Source organism: Trachymyrmex septentrionalis, unplaced genomic scaffold (assembly GCF_001594115.1).
Source record: "Trachymyrmex septentrionalis isolate Tsep2-gDNA-1 unplaced genomic scaffold, Tsep1.0 scaffold87, whole genome shotgun sequence".
NCBI classification, from domain to species: domain Eukaryota; kingdom Metazoa; phylum Arthropoda; class Insecta; order Hymenoptera; family Formicidae; genus Trachymyrmex; species Trachymyrmex septentrionalis.
The window spans coordinates 521,747-530,950 of record NW_017306059.1 but is presented as its reverse complement, the minus strand read 5'-3'; the positions used below and the strand labels follow the sequence as shown (position 1 = coordinate 530,950).

At 30.8% G+C, this 9,204-nt stretch overlaps 2 protein-coding genes across 3 annotated transcripts; one reads left to right on the top strand and one right to left on the bottom strand.

The window, feature by feature from the left end:
• Positions 1-553: 553 nt before the first annotated feature.
• On the bottom strand, positions 554-3,482 carry LOC108755496 (craniofacial development protein 1). The gene is made up of 3 exons (XM_018498528.1): positions 3,215-3,482; positions 2,230-2,607; positions 554-1,796 (listed from the first exon to the last, which is right to left on the bottom strand). Exons 2-3 carry the CDS (start codon positions 2,576-2,578, stop codon positions 1,282-1,284), a joined length of 864 nt encoding a protein of 287 aa, XP_018354030.1. The 5' UTR covers positions 2,579-2,607; positions 3,215-3,482; the 3' UTR covers positions 554-1,281.
• A 2,951-nt stretch (positions 3,483-6,433) lies between these two features.
• LOC108755461 (transcription factor 21) lies at positions 6,434-9,198 on the top strand. 2 transcript variants are annotated; one of them, XM_018498472.1, is made up of 3 exons: positions 6,434-6,551; positions 7,674-7,989; positions 8,978-9,198. In XM_018498472.1, exons 2-3 carry the CDS (start codon positions 7,678-7,680, stop codon positions 9,173-9,175), a joined length of 510 nt encoding a protein of 169 aa, XP_018353974.1. In that variant the 5' UTR covers positions 6,434-6,551; positions 7,674-7,677; the 3' UTR covers positions 9,176-9,198. The 2 variants fall into 2 exon arrangements, with proteins under 2 accessions (XP_018353974.1, XP_018353976.1); XM_018498474.1 differs by having other exon boundaries at positions 6,538-6,551; positions 7,677-7,989.
• Positions 9,199-9,204: the final 6 nt, after the last annotated feature.

The following is a 9,204-nucleotide window of genomic DNA, read 5'->3' as shown; positions in this document are numbered from 1 at the left end:
ACAACCGTTTTCTTCGTATTATTTAGTTTTTATTAGAAGACTGGTTACTACTAATAGAACTGATTGCAAGTTTTAATGTACTGAAAATATCAACTAGGATTTAATATTTTTAAAAGAATCAAATACCATTTCTCTTTTCGACAATTTATTCGGTAATATTATTAAAGAATTCTCAAAAGAATTCACAAAGCAGTCCTTGTATGGAATTACATTAAAATGTATTTTGAGGATACATTAAAATGTAAATTCGAGGAAATTGTAACCTGAGCTGAATCGAGAATTGTTAATTGGATATTGAGTATATGTATATGTTATGTTTCGATATATTAGGCTTATTCTTTTTCTATACTTCAGAATTGAACTTCTTGCACAATTCATTACATCTTTTGTTTTTTTTCTCTAAAAATGAAAAGAAAAAGAAAGACGAACCATATAAGAAGTTTAATCCTGAGGTATGGAAAAAGGATAGAGACCTATTGTTGTCTAATACACATTACATGAAAGTAATAATGTCTGTGTTTTATATATATATATATATATATATATATATATGTGTTGAACTATCTTCTTATATAACAATTTGAGACAAAGATGATATACAAAATTCGCCACAACTATTTCAACATAATCTATATACTATCTATTATGAGAGGTCCATTTATAAATATTCCACATACAATTGCCAAAGGCAGTGGTCATGAATGAGGTCAATTAATGTCATTATGTTATCATTTTGTTATATTACCTAAAACACATATTCCTTCATTCTCACTCGTAACGTTCGACTAATCGTTATTATTAGAATGTCGCGTATATTGATACTACACACGCAAACGTATCGCGTTCTAGTGAAATGAAATAAAAAAATATTTTATGGATATATTCTACATGGGCACAATTTTTTCAAGAAGCGTCAAAAGCTTCAAACAATCTGCTTCGATGCGAAGTTCTGTGCAATTATCAGGCCGAGACAAAGGCTCGCTGAGAGTAAATTAAGCTATTATGTATATTACGTACGCATGAGAAATGAGTCTCAAAACACTGGAATAATCGGTTCCTCAAAAAAATCACCGATCGCTATCGTAGTTAGCACGTTATCGAGTCAAACGAGGCTCCTTTTATTCACATTACTCAAAATGTAGCGCAAAACTCGAATGAATTAGGCTAAACGTGTGCAACAAGCGTTCGAGTTTGGCAAATTGGCGAGTAAATATCTTCTACCATGATATTGTTATCTCCATGTCCCATCTCGAAGAGACATATAAACGAGGAAATGCAAATTTACCGCGTACTACGTCTACTAGTATTTCGTAATTGTTTTTCGATTTCAAATTGCCGTAGATCTGCTCTTTGCAGAAAATCTTGCCGTTCTAAATATCCATCCTTGCCTTTGTTATGAGTATTAAGTTCTTCCTCAATGTTTTCTTGTTTCTTAAAGTTGTCCCAATCTAATTTAGACTTTTCTAATGTACTAATTTTAGCCTTTTTTCCAATTTGTCCTAGAACCGAAGAGATGCCGCCTAATCCGACGCGCCTGATACCGCCTCGTCCGCGTTCTTTGATCGCGGGAGATGCGGATTCAGGTGGCTTCGTGGCGGAATTTTCGGCCGTTGAAAGAGATAATCGGGCCTCCGCTGAATCAACGGATACTTCCTTCTCGACCTTTACTTCTTCACCCGCAAATTCAAAAACTTTAGTTATCTTGACTTTTTCTTGGACTTTCGGCTTCTGGGTCGGTGCTGATTTGTCATTCGATCTGCTGATTGAATTCTGTGGCTTGGACTTCGATACAACAGCTGTAAAAATACATATAAATGTGTTATTTAAATCTCTTTAAATATTGTATTAATCTCATTTAAATAAGATAATGTACTTTTATTGACTCTAATGTAAAAGTCTGTTCATTTTAACTGAACTTCTTGCACCCCTCATTCATATTTATTTTTTCTTCATACTGAAAAGAAAACGAGGAAAAATGAACAGTGCAAGAAGTTCAGCTGAAAAGAACATATCATAAATAGCATTAAGCCAAAAAATCCTCAAATGCATCTTTAGAAATTGTGTTGTAGACATTATAGATACAATATATAATAATATATAATTTGTACTGTAAAATAAATGACTTATTAAGCTGTTTAATGTAATAAAAAATTTTCCTGTTACATATTATGTAACTATGCAATGTAATTATATGTAATATTTCATTATATGTTATAATTTTGTACAAACCTGTATCCTTCATAAAGTCAGCCCAAAGAGAATCTGCTCTCTTTTTTTCTTCTTCTTCAGTGAGCTCTTTTTTCTCTTTACATTCTTCTTCCTCTTTACTTTCTTCTTCTGATACTTTAGATTTTTCTAAAGTTCTTCTGCGCTTTGCCTTTTTGCTCTTCCGATTCTTAGACCTCTTTGCACCTTTCTTTCCTCTTTCTCTTTTGTTTTCATCATTTTCATCCTCTGGACCACTCTCAATATCACCTTCAGATTCTACTTCAGACACTGGATCACTGTCAGCGCCATCAGGAACATAATCTTCATCATCTTCATCTGAATCAGAAGGCAACTGATGTTCTTCTGACATGTTTAAATATAGATTATTACAGAAGATAGCTGCAAATAGATGATAAAAGTATGTATTTATCTAAAAATACGCTATGTATTTATTACAATTCAATATGCATATTTTCATTATGAGAAAACAATTTTATGAATGACATTTTTTGACAAAATTTACAAACATATTATAAATTGTTTTTATAAATATATTATGTTAATAATAAAATTAACATTTATAAGATACATAAAATCTTTACCATTTACTTTATTTTTTTTTAAATTTTATTTTTCATTTTTATTTCATAATTTTAAAATTATATTCATAGAATGTGAAATACACGCCATAAATGATAACTAATATTTAATTAACAATTCAATTTAAATAATTTTTACATTTTAATTGTTTTATTATAAACTACACACAATATTAAAAAAAATAAAAACTATTAACTTTTTTAAATACTGATGTTTCTTTGTTCAATATTCAAACAAAGCCACCTTCGAGAACAAAGCGAGCTCCGAAAAGCCTCGTTAATTAAAAATTCTATCAAATTACCACACTTCCTATACTGTCAACGTCGCAAAACTTAACCTCTTCAATCAATGAAGGTAGATTTCTAAAGAAATTACACGCGGTATCTAATGCAATTTCGTGACTCACGTTCTTTTGAATGGCGTGCCGTCAGTGCCAAAAATTCCGCGAGCGGACGTTGATTCGCCTTCCGGAAATGTCGTTGTATCGAGATTGCAGCGGCGAATCCGGCGTTATCGTCGCCGCGTTCATGAATCGTCCTCTGCCCTTGGCGTGGACCTAAATCAATCTCGCACGTACATGCACAGGCGTGGAGCGGTTATCCAAAAAATCCGTGAGCAACAACTGGGACCACAGTACCTCACAACACACTCGACTCGATTTGACGACTTGACTAGTTGACTTCGCTCAATTCCGTCGCAAATACGCACGTCGCGCTATTCGGCATAATCAGCACCATCTTACAGCGAACCGAGAAGATACGACGTGAAGTTACCATGATCAGTCGCGTCGGTCGCGCCGTTCGTACAAATTGAACTTGTCGAATTTCTCTTAATCGAGATTAAAATTGAATTTTGTATCGAAGTTTTCATTCAGTAAAAAAAAAGATTTTTTTCTTGACTTTTTAACAGTATTTTTAAATGTTTTCTGATTAAAAGGAAGAATTTTCCATTGATTCTTGTATAGATTCTTCCATTTATGTCCATTTCCACCAACGTAGATTAACTTTAATCTCGGTTTAACTTATTCTTCGTCTTTTTCTAATTTTTAGAATTAAAAAAAGTAAGTTGAACCGAGAGTAAAGTTAATCTACGTTGGTGGAAACAGGCATAAATTTTCTAAAAACTTTTAAAAATATAGCAAAAAAAGAGTATAGAAGTTGTCAAATATCAATAAATTTAAGGAAATATTTTTGTTCTTTTAAAAATATCTATAATTCATAATGTATTAAACTGTAAGATAGAATTTAAATTAGAACTTTATATATCGCATATATAATATATATATAAAACATATATGCGATATTTAATATCTGTCTAATGTATATTTTATACATGTACGTATTTTGGTAAACTTCTCAAACGTTTTTCGTATTATACATAAAATTATAAATAGAATTGTTTGTTGAATTCTAATAACGTAATTTGTAGGTCACATAAATTAGATTTAAAATAATTAATTTTATTCAACTTATTCGCATATGTATTTAACTTTCATTTAATTATTTTTATAGGTATATAATTCATACATGTAAGTTAAATTACAATAAACGCGAAATTACAATAAAATAGTAAATGGTTTGGTACTAATGGTAGAATATTTTTAAGATAAACAGATGATACAATTTGATATAAAGATAATATATTTATTTTGCTCTCACGTTGTATTTGTATTTTTAACTGAGGCTGCTTTTCTTTTAAGAAATACAGTCGACACAAATGTTCTATACCTTAGCATTCAATGAATAAGATAGAATAATATCAAAATTCATATATGTCAAGAGGCGATTTGGAGTCAGCGCGGTAAACAATACGCAATAATTGATGATACTAACAATAAGTATATACTTCGTATTATATAATCGATTATTGCGCAATTGTTTATCGCGCTCACTCCAAAATCGCTCTTTGACATGTATGAATTTTTATCGAAAACATAAGAAGTCTTACAAAAAAAAATCTAATTTATTATATCTTATTGATAGAATAATATATTTATATCGACAGTATCTCCTAAAAGGAAAGCAGCTTAAATCCTAATTGTATTTTAAGCGCAATTGTAATTATTACTGTTCTAAACGAAGAAAGATGTACAATATTATTATAATATCTAAAATAATCCTTTATATTTTCATTAAAAAGGATCGATACTAAATCTTTCAAAGAATATATATTAATAAAAGATACTAAATCTGTCTACAATTTTTTTTTAAACTAGGTGTTAAGTATATCACTTTCACAATTTGTTACAAACCTTTTAAATGATTCCACGAGACAAGTTAGCGAGAAAAAGGTCGGAAAGTGTCAAATTGCCTTACATCTTTCATAAATTTGTCGAGCAATAACTTAACGCCTTCTTCAGTATTCTAAGTAGGATTAGCAGGGGCCACCGCAAACCTCATATTACAGGATCCATTTCGAATCCTAATTTCGACGAAATGGATGACTGCCGGTTAACGGAGATTTGCGATGGATTATGGATTAGTCGACCCTTCCCTTTAAAGCAAAAGTCTGAATAGATGAAGAAGAACAAGCGTGTCCTGGGGAAATATAGTCATATAAACTATAGAGCATAATTTGGAGTCATTGTTAGATATTAATAATATTATAGTAATTAATGCGCACTAAATTCTATCGCAGTTTCTCTGAATACGCGAGAAGTTCTACATGCTAATATAATCCAGTACACCAACAATTACGCAACTATATGTGCTCGTGCAAATGATTAAGTGATAATTATTTCAATCGAGTGTTAAATATAGCCTCTGAGCTCAGGATATTATTGCGAAGGATTCATGAAGGAAGTGAAGCACAATTTAATATATTTTTTAGTATAGGATATCATACATATATATTATATAATTATGAGAATATCTCTGGAGGAGCATCCTCCCTTTGTTAAATTGACTAATATGAAAACTTAAGTCATTTATCTTAAAGAATAAAGTGCAATAATGACATAAGAGACTAAAATCTTCGATATTTGGTAAAATATCAACGTCATTCTATATAAATAATATTGCTTATTTAATAGATAATCTTTGAAAGTGATATCTTTTAATATCTTTTAATATCATCTAAATTAAAATATAGAATAAATAGGAATGTACGATTCTATTTATTGTAAGATCAATTTAACATCTAGAGAGATTTAAATGAATAATACACTTTTTTAATATTATTTTACGGTTACATTATGTGTTAAAATTAAAACCACAGAATTCAATTAACAAATCGGAAATCGTCACCAATGTAAAAGTTAAAAATTCATGTGAAAAAGTTTCAAAATCATTTGCTTTTAATGTGGGATATTAATACAAGTCTTAGTTTCTTCTCCTTTGCACTTTCGAAAGAGAGAGAGAAAAAGGAAGAGAGAGAAAAAGGAAGAGAGAGAAGAAAGGAAGAAAACCAGGAAGGATGTGCCAGGTGGCTACGAATGCCGCAATGTTCCCGCGGATTGGATCGAGCAGCATCTCGGAAAACGAGATGAGGCGAATGAGACTCTGATGTTCGAAAGCTCCGCCTGGTTTTCGGGGCCTCCCAAATCTCTTCGTCCCTCCAACGAATATATCTTTTGTTTGTCTCATTCTCTTCGTATTTGCGTTGCTCCACCCGGTCCAGCCTTCAGCTTCTGTGCTCTAAGAACATTGACTAACAATTAGTTACACACCATAGACGCGATCTGTTGCGAGGGGCCTGTCAATACATTCGTGATAGTGAATAAAAAAAGGAATAATCGATCATAGGTATCGAACAGTTGCATATTAATTGTGCTGCAATTATTAGTTTAGAGACATATGACAACAACGAGAACATCAATAAACTAATTTTCTAAGTGTAGCAATTAAAAAAGAAAATAATTCTTATAGCACTCTTCATAATGCACAAAGTGAGATCGCGTAGTTTTCTACTTTGGTTTTTGAATTTTTATCTTTATCATAATATAGTTGAGTTAAATTAATAATCATATTATAAGCTTCGTTATTACAAACTTTGTTATTTGTGATTCTTTGTATACAAATTTCAGTGTTACTATAAGTATTATTGTTGTTACATATGACAGTGTTCAAACAATAGAACAAAGTTTTGTGCTTTTAAAAGTTAAACTGTACGTGTGCAAAGTGCAGATTTAAACGATAACCAAAATTATTATTACTAATTGTAAGGTTATTGTTCTTAAATAACTGCTAAAAATAGCTATTTCTTAAAAGTAATTTTATAATTTCAAATTGATATTTAAATTGATGTTCTAAATTTTTTTTTTTCTTTTAATCTCGTAACACAAAATACAATTCACTTCGCAATTTATGAAGTTTCCTTATTAGACTTCTTCATTTTGCAAAATGAAAAAGAAAATGATACTATCAGCATTTATCTAAAGTAATAAATAGAATTCAGCTACAGAAAAATTTATATAATTTTTTACTGTAAAAAAAATACGGCATAAAAAAGTAAAGCTTCGCATTCGATATAATTATATTATCTTTGCTTATAATTAATTATTTATTGTTTTTGCTATCATTTATCGATTAATTATTCTTGCATTGTAAAACACAGCTTTGCTGTACAGTTTGATTCGTTTGATTTTAAATCTTCAATATAAAAGAGAAAAATAAGAACTTCAGTACTTTTTATTCAATGGATAATTATCTTACACTTTTTTGTTGGCATGTGTAAGGAAAGAGACGTGTTAATAAATTCTATTTTTCAAAGAAATAAAATAGAAGTTTCTAATATGATAAAGAAAAAAGCTGGAATCATTCTTTGATTAATTAATAAAAAATCTTCTTTATTGCGATAATTACGTATCTTAATTTACCAAAATATAATTATCTAATAATTAATTAACAGTAACTGTTATTATACAGTAGAATGCCTCGAAAACGGCGAGCTTCGACATCGTCGTTGGAGGAATATCCTTCAGAGGAAAAATACATGAAGGACGACATGGACAGTCGCGCTCCGCGAAACGCTGCTAATGCCCGTGAACGAGCGAGGATGCGAATATTAAGCAAAGCATTTTGTAGACTAAAAACGACATTACCATGGATACCCGCCGATAGCAAGTTGAGTAAATTAGATACCTTGCGTTTAGCCGCAACATACATTGCTCACCTAAGAGCAGTACTTCAAGATGATGGTGAAACTCATACTGAAACCACGAAATCCTTGTCGCTGGCTTTGGTGAGTGCCCATTTCTATTTTCATTAAAATTAGCATTAAAATTTGAGCAAGTTTTCCTCCTTTTATATTTTACGAAATTGCAGTTAAACTTTAATTAACTTTAATAACAACAATTATATGCATACTAATATTAAAAAATGTACATAAAAATAGTACAATAAACAAGCAAAATTGTTCATTAATTAACAATTAACTCATTAATCAGAGAATTGTTAGAAAAAATAGATTTAATGAAAAGAGAATCTCTAAAAAAATCTAAGTGTCAAGTACTTTTTAAGACCTTTTTCATGAAGAATTTAATTGTTATTTTTTGATACAAATTTCATTAAATTTGCATTCCATAAAATATGGGATTAAATAAAATTGTTAATTTATCTAATTTTAACGGGAATCTGAAGTGCGAGTTATTTCCAAACTATTTCTCGTTCTTACGATCAGACTTTCGACTTGATAACGATTCCGTAAAATAACATAGAAACCAGGTGGATCCACTCGGAGTTGCGAGCGCCGTCTTCGCAGTCATCTACTCTGTTTATGTCTGTCCAGGTGGATCGAATCACTCCAAAACCTTCCACCCATCCTTTACTACCATTAATTCTAAGTTAGTTTCGTTGTTTGAAGAAGCATACCGCTTTCCGCCGCGAAATAGTTGGTCTCTTGTTGCCCTCCTTTCGCGAAGATCAAAGAACGTTATTCTATCTGTAAAATTATTAAAAATGTTATTTTGCTATGTAAATTTAAATTATATTTTTATGTAAATTCAAATAAATTTAAGTTGACATTTAAAAAAAAGTGTGATCTCGTAATAATACATAAATAAATATCTAATTTACAACACACTATCGATATATCGATACTTATAATTAATCAGTATTTTACAATTTTAATAATACTCGAAAAAGTCAATAATGCGTATCGCGATCTACTTCATAATCAAGGCATTCAAATATTCGAGTCAGCAGTATAGTAAGAATGATTTTAATTACAGTCATGGCCATTCGCTATCCAAAGCAACAACACAACCACGCTTATGAACAACAGTTGCAACGTGTCCTCCTCGACGTCTTCGAGTTGTAATCAGTATCGAGGACAGCAAGTAACTCATGATATCCAAAACTTCCATCATTCAGGTCATCAGGGCGTGTCCACACGCCATAATCAGGAGCAACAGCTCTCTTATTACTAACAAAAAAATTCTGACAATCCAATCAGAAC

What these genes read in the sequence shown, in the direction of transcription:
- LOC108755496 (XM_018498528.1), bottom strand. Translation starts at nt 2,578, where the DNA reads ATGTCAGAAGAACATCAGTTGCCTTCTGATTCAGATGAAGATGATGAA. An exon ending in TGACTTTATGAAGGATACAG is followed by an intron (nt 1,797 to 2,229) that starts GTTTGTACAAAA and finishes GTATTTTTACAG; the next exon opens with CTGTTGTATCGAAGTCCAAG.
- LOC108755461 (XM_018498472.1), top strand. Translation starts at nt 7,678, where the DNA reads ATGCCTCGAAAACGGCGAGCTTCGACATCGTCGTTGGAGGAATATCCT. An exon ending in AATCCTTGTCGCTGGCTTTG is followed by an intron (nt 7,990 to 8,977) that starts GTGAGTGCCCAT and finishes TTTTAATTACAG; the next exon opens with TCATGGCCATTCGCTATCCA.